The sequence below is a fragment of the Sander lucioperca genome, chromosome 21, assembly GCF_008315115.2.
Source record: "Sander lucioperca isolate FBNREF2018 chromosome 21, SLUC_FBN_1.2, whole genome shotgun sequence".
NCBI classification, from domain to species: domain Eukaryota; kingdom Metazoa; phylum Chordata; class Actinopteri; order Perciformes; family Percidae; genus Sander; species Sander lucioperca.
In genome coordinates, this window is record NC_050193.1 from 11771892 (window position 1) to 11790848 (window position 18957).

Consider the following 18957-nt stretch of genomic DNA (forward strand, 5'->3'; position numbering starts at 1 on the left):
CAAGTTTAATACCCAGTCCAGGCTGGCCCTTTTCATGACGTTTGTTGACATACAATATTTTTCGACATACCATATCATGACTTTTTTATCACTTTTTTTCCGACATGCTATACTGTGACATTTTGACATACTATATGGCTTTTTTATCACTTTTTGTGACATAACATACTATGACATTTTCGACATACTATACTATGACTTTTTTTCAAAATACTATATTAAGATTTTTTTAACATTCTATACTTTGACTTTTTCGACATAACATACTATGACTTTTTTATCACTTTTTTCGACGTACTATGACTTTAACGTTAAAGATGTTCATGCCAAACTGGAACTTGTAAAGAACAGAGAAGCAAATGACTGCTGGGTATTGTGTTTGGGCCAGGAAAATGAATCAGTCACACTAAAATTACAACATATAATGGAATTATTGGACAGCATATGGGAACATCAATTATGTGATGGATTTATATATTTTTTTAAAGTGATTGTGTAAAGTGTAAATTATGTTGAAGCATTTTTTATTTGGTCTTTATGTTTGAACTGCATGGCTGCATTTCTATATTACATTTCTTTATGTTTTTTGATGCACTGTAACAAGCAATGAAGCCAATATGCGTGAATTTTTAAACTGATGCATCTGGTGAAATCCCCCTCAACTTCACCAGACTTTTGTCCTGGTAAGCTGATTAGTGGATGATTAGACAGACACAGGTGTGCGGTGCTTCTCTGATTAAAATGCTCCTCTGCTCAGACTGATGTGCTTTCTAGTGGATCAGACAGGAGGAGCACTTACATTCTGTACTAATTTGCTGTTTTCAGTGGCATTTATGGAGGCCTTGTATTTTTGGGTTAGTCTCCTAGTTGGACTCTGTGTTGGGTCATCTTTTGCTTCACCACCCAAACAGAGAGGTGCTTTACTTCAAACACCTCAGATCACAGGGAGCTCCAAACACACTGAGCAACAAAAGGCTCCAGTTGAAGAACGAAAGCAGGTGAATACTGTGAGAGTGACCTGCCATCCGGACTCGTTGGAGATTGTTATCACAGCTGACATGTTTGGTGTTGGAGCTCCTGTTAATGTGGCTGAGTTGCGCCTTGGAGTGAAGCACAATAATTACTGCCGAGCTACAGCATCTTCAGTAGATGAGTACAGAATCCATGTTGGACTTGTGGACTGTGGCACCAAGCACTGGGTAACTTTAATTTATTGCAGCAGACCTTTTGTTATAGCCTACATTGATTTCTAGTTCTGAACACATACACTCTCCACAGATGACCGATGACTCTCTGGTCTTCACAAACCTCCTAATATACTCTCCTGTGGCCTCTTCAGCAGGGGTGGTTCGAATGGATGAGGCTGTAATTCCAATTGAGTGTCATTATGAAAGGTCTATTTAAAAGTTAAAGCTCATCTTTAAAGATATTTGGACAATGTCCCACTTTTTAAATGCTTGTTTTTTTTTCTGTTTCTTAGGAAGTACAGTTTGTCCAGTTCTTCACTTACACCTACCTGGATCCCCTTCATGTCTACCCTATCTGCAGTGGAAACTTTGCAGTTTGACCTGAGAATTATGACAAGTGGGTTTCATTCATTTCTCATGTTGGGTTTTGTCTTACTTGCACTTACTAGATTGTTACTTTTGTGCAGATGACTGGCTATATGAAAGAAGTTCTAACGTGTTTTACCTCGGTGAGCCCATTGGCATTGAAGCCTCAGTCAGAGTAGGACATCACATGGGGCTCCAAGTGTTTCTGAGCAGCTGTGTGGCCACACTTTCCCCAGATATATACTCTGTTCCCAGATACGTCTTCATTGAAAATGGGTAAGCACTTCCAACTTGATGTTAAATTAAAGAAGGAAACTCCACCGATATTTATATAGTTTACAGGTCTTTTGGGTATTGCTGCATACGTTTAAAATAAAGTTAGAGCCTGATAAGTGATGTCACTTGTGTTGAGTCAGTTTGTTGGTTCCAAAAATGAGAAATCTGGGTGTGTGGAATTGGAAGGAAGCTAGGTGGAGTAGTTTGGTTTTGACCAATTTTTTTTCTTTCTTCCCCCTGCCCCCAACAGTACTTTTGAAATAATTGTGTAGTAAAATGCATGTAGATTCTGGTCTTAACTTAATTGTGCATTTAGTTAAAATAACTGCATTTTGGCTTAAAGGGCAGATTGGCCACTACTAGCATCACCCACCCAAATTTCGAACCTAAACTGTTAGTCGAGTTGCATTGTGGGTGATGTAGGCACCTTACTGTCCATTGAGTGCCAATTTAGTTTTGCACTTTAACACTGTCGGTACTTTTCCACCTTCATAGGTGCTTGGTTGACTCCCAGCTTCCAGGTTCAAGGTCCCAGTTCTTAACCAGGACACAGGACAACAAGCTCCAATTGGTCGTTGATGCCTTTAGGTTTCATAATGAGGACAGAGGAGAGGTGAGGTTCTACTTATGAAAATGGCTAACTTGTGATTACATATGTGGTTTGTTTCCCACACTTGCTTTTTCCCTTTTCTTTACAGCTCTACATCACCTGTCACATTACTGCAGTACCAGTATTTGATGCAGAGGCACCAAATAAGGCGTGCACTTTTGTAAATGGAAGGCAAGTGAGATCCAGTCTGAAATGTGTCAAATTACACATGAAACTGAGTAAATGCAGAAATGTGTGCTGAATGTCCTCTTGTCCTTTTCAGATGGAGGTCAGCTGATGGTAATAACTACTTATGTGGGTATTGTCAAAGCCAAAACGAAGTTGGCCAAACCCCCAGCAGCCCAGCCAAGTTTGGTCCTCGTGGGTTTGGGAAGGTGGATGAACCTGAACCCTTATGGAGGAGTGCAATGAAGACCAATACAGGTTGGGGTTTCTTGTAGAAACTTATAATGAAAAATGGGTTTCTTGGCGGCAGATATTGTCACAATGACCAATTCGGTACATTTTTCACCTTAGATGTCAGGCTTCACAAATGGTTTTGGACTTGTAAAGATGTATAATGCTTATTATGCAGTGTGGGAACAGGAGGCGAAAGTTGGTCCAATGATGGTCTTGCCAGCCAGGCAAAAAAGTGGGCATATACCTGTGGAAGAGGTTCCTTCAGTTCTCAATAAAATCAGCAGACTTGCACTGTATGGCAGCCAGTGGAGAAGTGGAACAAATGACAGAGTTGGTAAGAGTAGAACTCCAAATCATAAGAATTTAGAGCCTTTTAGGCCCTAATAATTGTCCATTTAAGCATTTTCTGCTCAACAAAGAAAAGATCTTGATACTAAATTGTATTTCTATCCTAGATCTGAAGAAGGGACTGCTTCCTGGTTCACCATCTACACCAGACCAGGTGGTGGTGGTGGTTAAGACTCTTGGTTCTGAGCAGAATAAAGATCTAAAAGGTAAAATGAGAAACCTTTCTAAAAATGGCCCTTTGGCATCCACATTTTTAAAAACATGGTTTCTCTAATTACAGATGGAGATGCTGAGAAAGCTTCTGCTCCTCTAGAAAAGGCATCCCCCGAGGTCCGCCTGAAATCAAAGGCAGCAGTGCTGGACAATAACGCAACAGCCCTCGGTGACGTCAGCCCGACTGCTCAGTTTTCTCTGGCTACCACCAAACTGTTGAATGCAACTGCAGCTGAATCTAACATTACAGACCCAAAAAGTTAATAAACGATTTAAAAACCATTTTCTTTTTAATTATTTGTTAAATGGTGTGCTGTTAATGCATACGTTTTATTTTATTTTTTTTCCTGCAATGCACAAGAGGATCGGCTCATAACTGACCAAAAAATGAAATTGATATTTTCCAGAGGACAATAAAAAAACATTGGTCAGTACAATAGTGATGGTGCAGTGAGCAAGATCGAAACGCTACAAAACCAAGACAGGACATTTACTGCAAATAAAATGGTACTAAGATTAAGGACATACAAATGCATACTAAAAGTTGTCACCCACAATTGAAATGATGCTAAAATACCTGATCATTCAAGAACATCTGGAAAGTCTAGCTCTTGTATGTGAAAAAAAATGTCCCACAAATTTTCTCAGGGCATGTTTCTTTATGTGCCAAGGACTTCCCTTATCCATAGGGTAAACAAAGAAGGTATTGCTTAGAATTAGTATATTTTTGTACACACCTGCTGCTACCTACACTAATCACTGTTATGGAAGCAACCACTATATATATATATATATATATATATATATATATATATAGATAGAAGGGTTCACATGTAGCAATATGGTTCAGTATTAAAATGTGCATTTAGTCTAAATATTAACTCAATTCTGTAATTCTGGGTGGAATTTTATCAAACTTTATACTGAAATGTACAATGTCACACTATGTTTCAGGAGTTTAGAATGGAGGTGGGAACACTTTCCTACATTATACGTTTAGTGAGACCATTTTGGTGCAAAGTTATGGAAGTCCTGAGTTATTACTTTGATTCATGACTCCTGTTTTAGAGGACACATCTCAAATACATCAAATGTAAATTTCCAGATGGGTATGATATACAGCCACCATCATTTTAAGGCAATTGTGGGAAAAACTGGAGCAACATTTCAAGGATTGGGTTATTGCAGTGTGAGAGATGATATCCCATGTGTCTATGCTCAGTAGATTAAAAGGTAGTTTAGAAGATAGGACTTCCTCCTCCATGTTTTTTGGATTTGCATAAAAAAGGGCCTGTTTAGACTGGCCATGTTGCTGGGTGTGGGCCAATCACAGGCATGTATCTCAGGGTGACTGCAGCTTTAATTCTCTCACATCAGTTAATGGGTAATTGCTCTCAGCTGTCCTCTCCATGTGATGTGATTGGTCTGAACTGGGAAGTATTTGAGATTTAGTGTTTGAACCTTCCGCATCTCATTCAAAACACAGTACTTGTCTTACAGATTGTGTTGAGCAGGAGGCTTTGCTGTGTTGTCCTGTTGTTCTGAGAAAAGAGCACAATGGTGATTGCAGGTCACGCCGCCTCTCTCGCACTGCTGATATCATTTGCTTTTGGTGTTGCCGATGCCATTCGAACTTTAAAAGATGGACCCATGATTGATGCTGAAGGAAGGGAATATAAATCTGCCACATTCAGAACTGATGCAGAAAACATCAGCGGACCACAATTCAATCACAGATCCACTGTCCATGTACAATGCAATGAAGCGTCCATGGTCATTGTGGTAAAGGCTGACCTGTATAAAAATGGACGCCTTGTGTCTCCTGGAGACATTTTTTTGGGAGGAGCCGACCATTCACAGAGCAGTCAGTGCCGAGCTACTGCTGCTAGTGACTCTGAATATATCATTGAAGCTCCATTGCAAGACTGTGGCTCCAAATTAGTTGTACGTTAAGTTGTTGTTGATTGATAAATGATGATGGGTATATCTGTGGCTGTTTTTAAGAAATTCCCTGATTTTAATGTTTTGTATTCATCTCAAGATATCTAAGGACTCTGTGATCTACACAAACAAGCTGATAATCTCACCAGCTGGCAGTTACCCTGGCATTACAAGAATGAATCATGCTGTCCCCGTTTCCTGTCACTATAAAAGGTGAGATTGTATAATTGTATTGTAGAGAGAAGCTGTTTTGTGATTTCATGATGGCTGACTTGTTACTCTCTGGGACAGGACAAACATTGTGAGCAGTAACTTTCAGCAGCTTCCCCTGATCTCCACTCCTGCAAAGTATTCAACAGCTGCCTTCTCTCTAAAGCTGATGACCGGTATGTGTGGAACTTTAGCCAGGTTTTTTTTAATTTATTTTTTTATGTGTGTGCATGCAGTGATATTCGTGTCTATATGTAGATCATTGGACGAGTGAGACGTTCTCCAGGGTCTTCTACATTGGAGACCTCCTGCACCTCGAGGCATCTTACACTGGTCCTGATTCAGGACAAAGACGACTCTTCATCGACAGCTGTGTTGCCACTCTGTCACCTGACGCAACATCAAACCCCAGATACTATTTCATTGAAAACCATGGGTAAGAGTAGCTCAGTATACAGTATGAAACAACAAATTTGCTTTCAACTTGCATGAGAATTATTTTTGTCAGGTGCCTCGTTGATGCGAAAGAGGAAGAATCAAACGCACTGTTCCAACCCAGAAAGAGGGCTTCTTCTCTTCAACTGCAGCTCGATGCCTTCCTGTTTCACCAGGATTCAAGGAACGCAGTGAGACACTTTTATAACCTTGCATTTTTTTTTTTTTTTTTTTTTTATGTTTAGAAATGCTCAAGGTTGTATAAAGACATTTCTGTGGTCTTCTTTTTTTTTTTTTAGATATTTATCACTTGCCATTTGAAAGCAACCTCTGAAATGTGGAAGAGCAGCTCCATCAACAAGGCCTGCAACTATGTACATTCAAGGTGATGTTTTTTCTCTTAGCTCCTTACTTTACCATACAAAGCCTTGTACGTGTTTGCAAAGTTTTGACTCTGCACTGACTTTACAAAGGCACATCTTTTAAAACAGTATTTGACAGTGATGCGTCTTTGATTATTTGGCTCTACTCTTTGATGTGAAATAGTAACTATGAGGTTAATGGGCTGATTTTAAGCTGTATGAGGGTCAATGGTTTTTGTCATTCTGCCATAGAATGAAAGCCCCTTTCTAGAATGAAAGGAAGTACTCAGGTCTCAGCCACAATCTAAATTGTGTGTGTGTGTGTGTGTGTGTGTAAAAATTAGGGGTGGGAATCTCTTGGCACCTCACAATTCGATTCAGAGGCCAACAATTAGATTCTAAACCGATTATTATAAAATCGATGCAACAATTTTTTTTTAATGTACATTTCCATGCGTGATTTAAAAAAAATACATAATTTTGAGTTTGCTACTCAGAGTTTGCTAATCACTTCAAAGCAGCTAGACAAAGCTTAGATTTTGACATACAATATTTGTCACAAGTTTTAATGAAATGTTTTGTCTGAGGTTTTTGTTTGGTAGTCGTTCCATGCTTAAGCCTTAAACATGCTTGTGAAAGTCACCTTCTCTCCCAGTAATCTTCCATGTCAGAGGCTCAGTCGTGTTTAAAGGTGGATAATTGGCTTCTTAGAACAGGAAACATGAGGTGGTCAGATGTAATGTGATAAAGTAGATGAACAGCCTATATGTGTTTGGCCTAATTATTTTATGTATGCCTTATTAGATCATGTGTATACAAAAAAATTGTTTTTTCTGCCTAAACTCTAAGTTGTTGTCCATTATCCCATCCTCTTTCAGTCACTCTGTTTTCTGATTTGTACTTGTCTGGAGACAGTAACTTCTAAATAAAAATCAACACACACAAAAAAAAAAAAAAAAAACTTAAATAAAATCGATTAACTTTATCAGAATCAAATCGTTCTAGAGAGAATCGCGATGCATCTAAGAATCGATTATTTTTCCCACCCCTATTAAAAATGGCTCATTTCTACATTGGATTATGGTGTGAATGCCCTCAAATAAAGCTTCGTCAGCCCCCTAGTTATTGTTTAATTTCAAATTGATGCCATACCACAGCTACAGTGTCTACTGCAAGTAGCCTATATTAACATTGTAAAGGTTTTTATATAAAAAAAAGTCTATTTACTTTTCTTATCAGATGGATAAATGTGGATGGGAGTGATGTGTGTCGATGTTGTGACAGTACCTGTTCTCCCAACGATAATACAAATCGGAGACGACCGATCCCAAAAGGTATGTAGATCTTAACATTCATAACTAGTGTAACCCTGTGGTAGAAATATCAAAACAAAATGCTCTTCTATGACCATTATGATTTAATGTTTCAGACATGGCTTGTGGAACTGCAACGATTGGCCCTTTGATGGTTTTCCCCAGCAAGTAGGCAAGGGACAAAATTCCAGACAATAAACATTATTTGTATTGTGTTCTTTTAATTTTCTTGGCATGGTGGCATTAAAATATTAAATAATCTGAGTAAAGAGTCAGTTTAAATAGGCTTACTGAATAAGTGCTGTTTTCTTTCGATAATTTTATTACAGCGTTTTATTAGCATACTTGGCAGTGGACTACTTTAAACTTAGCAATCTTTGTTTTCATTTTTGAAGGTTTGTACCTGAACAAGTGGTGTAGTGGCAGCAAGTAGTCTACTATACTGTACTGTCTGACTTGACGCTGTGGACTTGAGTGTTTAGAAGTGTGAACGTTAATACTTCCCTCTAGCGGCCACAGTGAGGAACTGCGACACTATTTTAAATTGCTTAGCTAGCTAGTTATAATCAAATATCGTTATTGTAGGTTATATGTACAACTAGGTTTATTACTAGTATGCTAATTACAATGAGTAACGCCAGTATTTGTGATTAATAAAGTTAGTTTTTTTTAATTAAGTTGTGAGGACACCCTCCCCCTCCTTAATAATGTAGTATATGTGTGTAGCTACATCTGTAACGTTAGCTAGCTAGCTACACTTACGGAACTTTTTGGTAGCGTTCTTGATAGCTAGCTAGGCTACTTCCTGTTACGTTACATTCGTATGGTAAAAAATTAAGTTTGGTTAACTACTCAACACAACTGTTTGAAATTAGTAAAACGCTCAACAACAGGGGAATCAACCATAGACATAGCTATATAAAAGGAATCAACTGACCCACGTCCTCCATTCTTTGACCTCTATTACGTTCTGCCAAACTCAACCTGCTAATCACGAGTGCACTGCCCTCTTGTGGTCCCATTGAGTAACGGCACTCTAGTAGCATCACGATAAAAAGGCATAGTAATACTTCGTTTATTAATTAAAAATAAGTTTGAATATAGACATGTGTTGTGGCGCGCACTGGCCACCGGAAGGCCGTGGCCTAACTGATGATTACAATATTTAAACACGTTCAGTGTTGGGGCTGTTGATGTCACCTAGCATCTCAGGGTCTAACTAAACTGGAAATTGCCTGCATTTTTCACCAAGGGCAGTGAGTGAACAAAACATTCTTAACTCAACTGTCAAGTTCACTCGTCAGACGCAACACTATAAAATATTTCCGGTAATAACTTACAAGATATCTATAGGTTGTCATTAGATTTCACAGGCGAACACAGAATTTAACTTCTTTGTATGCCACCATCGTTAATTCAAGTAAGACTGGAAATAAATGTCTTCAATCAAAATACATTTGAACAGCTAAATTAAAAGGTAGAAAGGTTTTCCTCCTGTTTTTTTTTCTGCATTTGACAGCTTATAAATAAGGCGATGGTCAGACAAATGGAAGGAAAAGCACAGGCAGATTGCAGATATGTGCAAGATTTATTAACAAAGTGCAACTGTTCTACAAAATTGTGTCTGGAATTACTTTTCACACTATAAAATCATACCATTGGTTCTATTGACAGCCCAGTCTATGTTCATAACACACTATTCTAATTAAATGAGTACAACGAGTTTATGAACTGGTTTATTTAAAAATTAAAAAAAAGTATACATTCAGACAGTGGTGCATTCATCACAAATCAAATCCAGTTGTGCTTTGAGGGACTGATCCTAAAACAAATATTCATGATTAAGCTGCAGTGTTTCACTCAACTTAAAACCAGAAAAATCTCTTCCAAAGCTTTAATAACTACAAGCTGACGCAAATTTATGTTTTCATTTAACTGTATTCTTTAGCAGATACAATTGTTCAATATTAAATGATAATTAGAATACATTCCAGACTTTGACTGGGGTGATCCAAGTGGAACACTCACTTATACAGGTGGCATGTAGTGTGCACACATGAACCCACAAATACATGTCAGAATAGCATGAACATTCTGTTTTCCAATTCTCTTTACTACTTTAATTACTAACATTACAGTATCTTACAGGTTCTGACCTTCCTCTGTTTTTAAAATGTTTATTTAAAAGATAAATAGACCTACCAATCACAACAGAGTGGCATCATACACATGTAATATAATGCTTCCAAATTTTATTCTTTAAGTCTCAACAATAAATTGTACCTCTAAATGTAGGCTACATACAAAAGAAAACAATGCACATTCAAAAATAAAGTCAAAGTATAAAGTACCAACAATTAAAATGAAAAAGCCTGCATGGACAATACTGAATCAACAACTTCCAATTTCCAGCAAAATACAAACTAAGGTACCGTCTCTAACCTGGCGCATTGGCTGACCCGTGCCACTCCCCGGACACGGCCCTGTTAGCACATTAAACAGAAGTGATAAGCCCATACTTACCAGTGAAGACTCTGCTTTTGATACTCAAGTAAAACATTAAATCATTAGTTTAAATGGAGGTCATTCCCATCAAAAACGATAGATGCTGATCACATTAAGAGGAACTAGCGGAAAGATGTTTGTCATGTTTTCTGCCTCGAGTTATTCCTCGATCATACTGCATGTCTGGCTGCTATAAATGTAGAATGCTTAATTATTGTGGCTCATTTTGTTTAAAAAAAAAAAAAAAAGTGACAGATAAGATCTAATTGTGTGAGCACACAAAACACAGGTTGAAGTTAAAATTACAGCAGTGGTACTTACAGCTTTAACTAACCTGTTACTGGTAGGGATTCTCCTTCATGTAAGTAGTTAAACTCAAATGATCAAGTGAGGACAGCTGATGAAACAAACAGGATTAAGTAGTAAAGAAATGTTCACATTCATACGAAAAGTCATTTGTTCATCACAAACCTCCCAACAAACATTTAATGTATTTATGGCTGTATGTGACAGACTTTTGACTAAGCTTTAATATTTTAGGCAGTAAACTGCTGTTGACTGTAGGACTAGTTATTATAAAAAGCTTCTTAAGGAATATGGTTTCATTTAAAAGCTCCATACTTTCAGCACAAAGTTATTAAATGAAAACTGAGCTTCCTGATGCTCTCACCAACCAAGAATGGAGGATACAGGTTCAATGACACATTAGAGGTTAACAATGAAGAACATCATTTACATGCCTGAAGAAAATGGTGCCTAAACGCAACAACACAAACAAGGGCCTTCACCAAACTTGCTGCAAGTTTGGGGACATTGAGATCCAACAGCGTGTAAGCTGTGAGGGCCCCTGATAATGAATGAGAAGACAGAAAAATGGTGAGACTTGCCTCAGGCTGAAACAGGGCTACACTGAGACAGGGCCTCAGCCAGTCCCCCATGGCATCGCTACAGGGAGAAGAGAAATCTGGGTTTTAGCGCTACAGCGACCCGGAATTATGCAGCTGTACAATGCACTTGCCACGTTCAGAGCATCAATAAAAATAAAAATCAATATACTGTTTCTAGCCAAAAAAACATTTACCAACATATTTCAACTGGAGTACAAACCTGCAGTGACGTCTCTTTTCCCACTAACATCCCGCAAAGAAGAGTCTTACATTTTTGCCACATTTTATTACAATACAGTTTTACAACAATACATATATCACTTCATTTAGTACTTCAACTATTTAAGGTTATGAGAGTACCTCTTCATCAAAACTATGCACATAAAACAGAATGAATGCAATGTTATTTGAAGCCCTCACCAAACAAAGTTGGGGACACAAAGTCCAACAGCACTACGTGCTGTGAAGGCCTCACTGTTAAGCTTAGAACAGAAATGTATTTACATAAAACTTGCCTTGATAAAGGGTGGGTACTGCTCATGTAACTCCAGCGCCTTCACAACACTACGAACCATATCTACTACACTTCTATAAACCTGAATGAAACATGAGAAGGAAAAAAAAAAGCCACAGGACAGAGAGGGTTTGAAACAACAGTTCATAGTCTTGGTTAGGTACAGTGTAAATATTTCCCATGCGCTCTGTGATTCTTTTGTTTGCTGTTTATTCAGTGTCTCTTCCTCATAGCTCAGTAGTAGAATAAGCAGTACGTTGTGGTACTAAAATACCAATACTGGTTTGTCTACTAGCAGCTGAGGACATTAGAAAAGGGTTGAGTGTCCAAACCTATTGAAGAGAAGATGGCAGGCTTCAGTAGCGGGCTCCAGGAGACATGACAGAGGGTCTCATACCCATGGGTGGCCGTGGATGGGCTCCCTGGTACCCTGGGGGAACCACAGGAGGGGCCTGTCCGTACGGAAGCATTCCTCCTGGCATGTAGCCTGGCAGCCCCTGGGGTGGACCACCGTACTGGCCTGCGAAAACATGGGTTTGTTGGCTTTTTATTTAAAAAAAACAGCAAATCATATATGGCAGAGATAAAAAAGATTCCCATGTTAACGACTTGCAAGTGTATAACGTCATCAAGACAGTTGTATGATTAGAGTTAACTGTGTGAGGCTTAAAGTACTGTGCATTGTTAATCTAACACTGTATTCATTAAATTCTTTAATTACATTGAACGACAGACTTTGGCTGATGTGAGGCGTCCACACTGGTTTGGTTTTCAGCCACTTTTATATTTGTTTCCCAGTCATAATTACAACGTGGATGTGAACACTATTTACAAGTCGGGAACCCTGTAATTACGATACGACGTGAATGCAGCATTAGGCCCAGTGGGGCTTCAAGCTAAAGGTTGTCAGCAGCATGCTAACATGCTGATGCTAAGCAGGTATGTTTACCATGTACACTATCTTAGTTTAGCATACTAACATTTTCTAATTAGCACTAAACAAAGTACGGCTGAGGCTGATGTAAATGTCAGTTTAGCAAGTAATTGGTCACTAACCAAAGTATTGGACAATTTGAAGTTTGCCCTGATGATGGCGCTATAGGTTAAGTCAGGGGAACAGCAAAGTCATTAGGATTCATCCGTTGGGAACCACGAATGTCTGTACAAAATCTCATGACAAACCATTCATTAGTTGTTAGAGATATTTCCATCTGAACTAAAGTGGTGAACTAAAGTGGTGAAACAACATCATTGCCATCCCTAAAGACATGCCACAGTCACACATTTCATTCAGTATTGCAAGGTTAAGTTATACCATTTATTAAGAAAAGTTTTAAGATCATGATTTATATAATGGCACAGAGAGATTATTGTCCTATAGTAGACAGCTCTGGTTAAAAGACCAACAAAATGTAAAGTATTTCTCAACTAGAGGCAGGTGGGGTATACCAGGTATGGAATGCCTCATGCTGGGCTGCTGAGGAGCCATCATGCCACCCAAGGGACCCGCTGATGGGGCAGCAGCGGTGTTCTGGCCTGGGCGGGGAATACTGCGCTGGTACCTCTGCAACTGAGCGCGCAACTCTTCCTACAAGGCACAGAAAGCAAACGAGGAGGAATAATTTGATGCTAAAACTCTCTAGCTCCACCAGGAGAAATAAACAAGAACATTGGTTTTTTTTTATTCAAGAAAAGCCATTTATTGACTTTACTGTTAACAGAGAGTACGACTTAAGCCATGATTAACAGCTAGTTACTGTAAAAAATATAAATAAAGACAGTTGCAGCTGGACTACTTACCAGTGAGATATCCTCATCAGGGTGGATCAACTTACTGGTTGCACTGGAGGTGGTGAGGGTGGCAGGCTTACTGGTCACAGTAGAGGGAGGTTTGGAGACCGTACTGCTGCCAGCATTGGGGCTGGCCACAGCTACGGTGGCCTGAGTGTAGGCCGGGAATGTGGGCTTTGAGGGATCAGAGGAGGTAGAGGAAGGAGGGTGGGGGGACCCTGACTGCTGACTCTAGAGGGGGGAAGAGAAGAAAACACATTAGAGAGACTCTGCTGAAAGGCATCTACATTTCACAGGGGACACACTTTTAGTCATACTTTGAGGTTACTCCCATTATTGAGTTGTAGTAATTTGAAGCTGGTTACTTTTTGTACACAGGCTTAAGATGGATTGGTCTGGAATGTTCCATTAATGGTTGCATCTCCACGTTTCCCTTTCTTTACAGTGTCAGTTCACCCCCAAAAAATAGTAATAATACTTCACTTTCCCCTTAGACAATCAACATGATTGCACCTACATTTTCCCAATGTAGTACAAGTTAGTAGGTTTGGTTTCAGAAGTGCTTGGGACATTAAAGTAAATGTGAAAGCTATTTCATGTGTTTATATATTTAAGAAATACATTAAATTGCAGTATTATTAAAACCTTAGCACCACTTAAAGTTTTCCTGAAGAGATCTGATACTTCATGGTAGATGATATTGTATTAGGTTCTTTAAACAAAGAGCCCTGTCTTTTACTGCCTTCGTTTTGACAATAAACACTGACTATAAATAACTTTTAAACAGAAAAACATGCAGGGGAGTTGCAGTATTTTACATTACAGTTTTTTTCCGATTTGCTAAACGACAGTGGGCTGGAGCCACATGTGCAAAACTCTAACCACAGTCTGCACAGCAGCAGTTCGTGTGGACCAAACTCTTGTTCGTTTTTCATTACTTGAACTCTACACACCTATACCATGGCTTTAACCACAACCTGCACAATGCTAAATTTATAGCACTTTGTTCAAATGCTTACACACTGCTGTTAAAACTGTTAACCACACATTCAAAACAGAATGGGAATTATTTTAATAAATACATGATAATGCGAAAAATATCCAAAAGTCCAGAACACAGGACCATCTTCTTGTATTGACATACTTGCTCCTAACCCAGGCAAATCTGACCAATAAGGAGAGTAGAGGTTTTTGTGTGGTTTGTATTGATGCATTTTGGTTCGACGCACAAAACCGAACCAAGGGGGAAACGCTCCAAGTTTACAAACGCATCAACCAATCGGACCAGAGCAAACGAACTACAGGTGTGAAAATGCCCTTTGGCTACATTCAGACTGCAGGCAAAAGTGGCCCAAATCCGACTTCTTCAGAAGTAGTGTGAACACTCAAATCTAGCCCAGATCAGATTTTTTCAAATAAGATTCAGGCCACTTCCATATGTGGTCCTGAATCAGACCCAGGTCTGATTTTTTTTCAATGTAGCCGCAGTGTGAACAACCAAGGGGGATTTAATGCGACTTTTACGTCAATAACCCTTGCTGCGCCCTCTCTCCCCGTGGGGAGGGATGGGGCCCCCTGCTCCCGGTGCGGCTGTCAACCGGGGCGGACTGTCCTCAGTGCGCCCAAACCGCGTTGTGTCGCCAGGGCTCACGCGCGATAGGACCCGAAAGATGGTGAACTATGCCTGGGCAGGGCGAAACCAGAGAAAACTCTGGTGGAGGTCCGTAGCGGTCCTGATGTGCAAATCAGTCGTCCGGTCACACAGACCTCTATAGTGAATTTGCAGCCATAACCCCACAAAAGGCTAAAACAGCCAATTTGTCTCTCTTTCTCTTCATTCTTCTCCTCCTCAGCACCTGCTCATTAATGTTACGGATGCCATTACACAAACATTTTGAAACAAAAGCGAGAATGCTTACCTCCTCCATAACCTCCCTAACTTTAGTGCAACAGCGTGCTGCGTCTGATGTTATTGTTATTGTTCTTTTTCGCATGCAGAACCGCAAACAGTTCACACTGGAATCTGATATAGGCCACATTTTAAAAGGTAATGTGAACAACCAAACAAAAAAATCGGATCTGAGCAAAAAATCCAAATTAAGCATTAAGACTTGCGGTGTGAACGTAGCCTTAGTTATCTCTGTATCATGTTAACAACACTGTTGTTGCACACATGGGAGAATAACCCTATAAAGTATGACTAAAGTTGAATCTATTTCCTCAGGCCTGCAAGAAAACAAATCCAAAAAGAGCATGCTGTGCTATATTGCCCTACAGCAGTTCAGAAATAAGAAGCCCAATTTACAAATCTGCATAATTCTCCATTTTCTGATTTTGTTGAGGTGATTAAACAAATGTGTCAGTCATATTCTATCAATGCAGATTTGTAGCAAAAGCAAACAAAAGGCATGTTGCTGTACATTTAAAAAAAAAAAAAAAAAAAGTATTTTCTACCCCACACATGGTTGGATTTCATCATTTCTTGCTTTGGCAAATAAAATAGAACTAATCTGCCCAAGTATCTCACAGCAAGCAAACTATACACAATTGTGTGCATGCCACTTGTATAGCTGCAGGTTGTCAGAGTAGAGCAGGCAGACAGCTGCATACTTGTGATGTGACAGGAAACAGAGCTTTAGGGGAGGCGGACTGAGAGTCTGCACTGGATGAGCCTGCACTTGTACTTGCAACACGACTGCCCATCTGCAGCACAGGAAAAGAGTAAAGAATAGAAACGTAAATAAAATAATTCTTCATTTAAAAGAATTGCTGGGTAAAGTCTCTTTTTTTTTAAATCAGCCTGTGTGAGCTCAAACATCCCTTATTCAACAGGAGAAGGTATTGTTCTGCCCCATCAAAGTGCTGAGGGAGATGAAAAGTGGTAAACAAAGTGGTAAAAAGTGGTGTCATAAAGATTTTACCTGTCCAGCAATGGGAAAAAGAGGCTTTGTTACATCAGGCTGGCCTGAGGGGACAGTGGCAGCAGTGACAGCAGGTCTAGTCAGCATGTTTGCAGCAGGGGGAACCTGAGCCATGTGTGTGATGCCTGGACGGTGGCCCACAGGAGGAGGCATGCCTGACACCAGCAGAACAAGTACATTACATAAGGTAACAAGTAAAGCCTCACCACAGCAGTGTTACAACAATATTTACAAATACTCATTAATGAAATAATTTTAAATTAATAATTTGACATCAAGGAATTACGCAGGGCATTACCTGGTGGCACACCTGGCATCATTGGTGGCATCCCTGGACCTGGAGGCATCATCCCACCCATTGGTATCATCCTAAATACATGAGGGAAAATCCCCATGTTTAAAATATCAAGATATCATGAGGATTGGATTAATACAAACTAAAAACTTTATTAATAAACATTTACCCTGGAGGCATTCCTGGCATTACGGGGGGCATTCCTGGCATCATTGGTGGCACACCTGGCATCATTGGGGGAATTCCTAAAACAAAGAGATTAATTAAACTTAAGTGGGATACCATGTCCCAAAACAGTTTAGGTATTTTATACTAAGCATGCTTTTGTTGACATCACCAATCCTATTTTAACATGACATAAACAATACCTGAATTTAAAGTTTAAATTGCATGTAATTAATATTTTAGGACGTGAGCATGGCTATATTATAAAAGGGAGAATTCTTAATTTAATCACAGTATTAAAACACGTTTATACTTATTTACACCTTGATTAAACTATGACTATCAAGAGATTAGGAAACATTTTAGGAAAAATGCTGTAAGTATGCAGCTGTCTGCCTGCTCTACTCTGACAACCTGCTTGAAAAACATCTGTCTGAATATAGTCTCACATGTAGCTGTAAAAATAACAGCCTGAAGCAGAGCAGATAGGGAAAATTGAAAGAAGATACAGCACCAGGGTAAACCATGTCAGTAACGAGTTTGACGTTAAATGTTGGACTTACTTTGTAAACAGCATGATACAAAAACAGTGTGTTTATGAAAAGCTCTATAGGTAGCTAATTGCAGTTGCAGTAAAGTCGCCCTTTTTATGTTTCCTACCTGAGTAGCTGCCTGGTGGTATCCCTGAAGCACCAGAGCCAGGAGGCATGCCAGGCTGGGTCATAGGGGGTATGTAACCTGCCTGTGGCTGGCTTGCAGCAGGTTGCTGGAAGGAGGGACCAGGCTCGTCATCTTCATCATACTCATCAGAGTCATCCTGGTTCTGCTTTTTCTTTTGAGTCTCTGAAAAAAGGGAAGAACATAATAAGTCTCTATAATAGACCATAACAATAAGTTCATTAAAATATGTTGGTGCCAATACCTTGGTTCTTTTGTTCTAGCACTCTTCTTCTCTCTTCCATGTCTTTTTCGGGAATACCCTCCATGCCATATATTTCCAGCTCAATATCGGTTCTTCCAGGTATTGCATTAGGGACTCCATCAATGGTCTCTTTATGTACCTATGATAAATATGATAAAGTGAGGCACTTTTCCTATATAAACAACGACTTTTATTTGATTTTATGAAGATGGTTCTCCTTATCGTTTCCTCACCTGCATACAGTGGATTGCAAGCCCAGGGCCAGTGTACAGCTTTTTATGACAGATGTGGCACTTGAAATGTTTGGCCTTCTGATGCTGAATGAGAATCTTTTCATCATCAAAATCTCTGTTGCAGTACCTGAGATTACGATTTAGGAAACTCCTCTCAAAACCTCGATAATTATAATGCTATTTTACAGCTGGACGTCGTACAAATGTCGTACATTTGTTTACTCAAAAACACCGTGCTAACAACACATCACAGGATATCAGAAACCGACATCGCCTGACTTAATATTCTGTAATGATATTTTCTTCAGAACTGACCATTCAACTAAAGCAACACCGACAACAAGTTTAAAATCATCTGACATGCTGGCAACATATATGTGAGCGTGCTAACGTTACACAGCTGTTATTGTTGTTATCATTATAACGAAGAAGCGTTTGTTAACATACAGTTAACCTTAACGTTAGCTTAACTTTAGTAAACAGGGGATATGGCTGTCTAATACAGACGCAGGTCTTGATATGACCAAGCTCACGTTATAACACTAGCTAAATATGGAAAAGGATACCAGCACCAAGGCTTCATTTGCTTCTTCTTCTTTCTTCCCATGATTTCTGTAATGCTAACGTTAATTCAGTGAAGTAAAACAGCTAACAGACCGTCCAGAAGAGAACAACTGGGGATATTGAAGATGGCGTCGGGTCTGGTCGGTCCCAAGCATAGACAGTATATAAACAAGTCTCTCAAGTCCCCCACAACACACTGCGGCCTCAAGGCGCCATCTGGTGGTCCAAAACTATATCGTTTAAGGAAAGTATATTGGACTATTCAGTTGTACTAGAATCCTTTGTTTGCTTTTACTACTAACGTTATTAAATGAACATTGGAACCCACGTTACAACCACTTTTACTATATTTCTTTCAGCCAACCAGCTCTAACGTTAGCTAAACAAATTTACTAGCTAGCTAACTTTAGGCTAACGTTACATTAGCTAGAGCCTAAATGTTTACCTTCAGGAACGAAACGTGCCCAGTAACAGAGACACCGGTATTAAGTCGGACACTA

The 18957-nt window shown here is 39.4% G+C and overlaps 3 protein-coding genes across 10 annotated transcripts; 2 read left to right on the forward strand and 1 right to left on the reverse strand.

The window, feature by feature from the left end:
• The first annotated feature begins 712 nt into the window (after positions 1–712).
• LOC116059682 (zona pellucida sperm-binding protein 3-like) lies at positions 713–3679 on the forward strand. Its single transcript, XM_031312924.2, has 10 exons — positions 713–1199; positions 1279–1394; positions 1481–1584; positions 1655–1829; positions 2325–2442; positions 2528–2610; positions 2702–2862; positions 3014–3172; positions 3294–3392; positions 3467–3679. Exons 1-10 carry the CDS (start codon positions 762–764, stop codon positions 3661–3663), a joined length of 1650 nt encoding a protein of 549 aa, XP_031168784.1. The 5' UTR covers positions 713–761; the 3' UTR covers positions 3664–3679.
• A 1151-nt stretch (positions 3680–4830) lies between these two features.
• Positions 4831–7946, forward strand: LOC116059683 (zona pellucida sperm-binding protein 3-like). Of its 3 annotated transcripts, XM_031312925.2 has the most exons (8): positions 4831–5343; positions 5441–5553; positions 5632–5726; positions 5809–5986; positions 6059–6176; positions 6285–6370; positions 7587–7681; positions 7777–7946. In XM_031312925.2, exons 1-8 carry the CDS (start codon positions 4957–4959, stop codon positions 7830–7832), a joined length of 1128 nt encoding a protein of 375 aa, XP_031168785.1. In that variant the 5' UTR covers positions 4831–4956; the 3' UTR covers positions 7833–7946. The 3 variants fall into 3 exon arrangements, 2 of the variants coding, with proteins under 2 accessions (XP_031168785.1, XP_035852815.1); XR_004896241.1 differs by lacking the exon at positions 6285–6370 and having other exon boundaries at positions 7777–7884; XM_035996922.1 differs by lacking the exon at positions 7587–7681.
• Positions 7947–9380: 1434 nt separating this feature from the next.
• On the reverse strand, positions 9381–18945 carry znf207a (zinc finger protein 207, a). 6 transcript variants are annotated; one of them, XR_004896239.1, is made up of 14 exons: positions 18460–18852; positions 17894–18020; positions 17661–17799; positions 17399–17581; positions 16743–16818; positions 16577–16647; positions 16279–16433; positions 15968–16060; positions 13367–13588; positions 13016–13154; positions 11899–12086; positions 11568–11648; positions 11053–11110; positions 9381–10562 (listed from the first exon to the last, which is right to left on the reverse strand). XR_004896239.1 is itself a non-coding variant. In XM_035996921.1 (12 exons), the coding sequence occupies exons 2-12, from the start codon at positions 18498–18500 to the stop codon at positions 11923–11925; spliced, it is 1410 nt and encodes a 469-aa protein (XP_035852814.1). In that variant the 5' UTR covers positions 18501–18687; positions 18903–18945; the 3' UTR covers positions 9381–11922. The 6 variants fall into 6 exon arrangements, 4 of the variants coding, with proteins under 4 accessions (XP_035852814.1, XP_031168556.1, XP_031168558.1 ...); XR_004107326.2 differs by having other exon boundaries at positions 9381–11110; XM_035996921.1 differs by adding an exon at positions 18903–18945 and having other exon boundaries at positions 9381–12086; positions 18460–18687.
• Positions 18946–18957: the final 12 nt, after the last annotated feature.

Excerpts from the sequence above, each read along its gene's own strand:
- znf207a (XM_035996921.1), bottom strand. The coding sequence starts at position 18,500 with ATGGGAAGAAAGAAGAAGAAGCAAATGAAGCCTTGGTGCTG. Across the intron at positions 16,648-16,742 it reads ATGCCAGGAATGCCTCCAGG|GATGATACCAATGGGTGGGA; the intron begins GTAAATGTTTAT and ends TCATGTATTTAG. Across the intron at positions 16,061-16,278 it reads TTTTTCCCATTGCTGGACAG|ATGGGCAGTCGTGTTGCAAG; the intron begins GTAAAATCTTTA and ends CCTGTGCTGCAG.
- LOC116059682 (XM_031312924.2), top strand. The coding sequence starts at position 762 with ATGTGCTTTCTAGTGGATCAGACAGGAGGAGCACTTACATTCTGTACT. Across the intron at positions 1,585-1,654 it reads TGACCTGAGAATTATGACAA|ATGACTGGCTATATGAAAGA; the intron begins GTGGGTTTCATT and ends ACTTTTGTGCAG. Across the intron at positions 2,863-3,013 it reads TGCAATGAAGACCAATACAG|TGTGGGAACAGGAGGCGAAA; the intron begins GTTGGGGTTTCT and ends CTTATTATGCAG.
- LOC116059683 (XM_031312925.2), top strand. The coding sequence starts at position 4,957 with ATGGTGATTGCAGGTCACGCCGCCTCTCTCGCACTGCTGATATCATTT. Across the intron at positions 5,727-5,808 it reads CTCTCTAAAGCTGATGACCG|ATCATTGGACGAGTGAGACG; the intron begins GTATGTGTGGAA and ends GTCTATATGTAG. Across the intron at positions 5,987-6,058 it reads TATTTCATTGAAAACCATGG|GTGCCTCGTTGATGCGAAAG; the intron begins GTAAGAGTAGCT and ends TATTTTTGTCAG.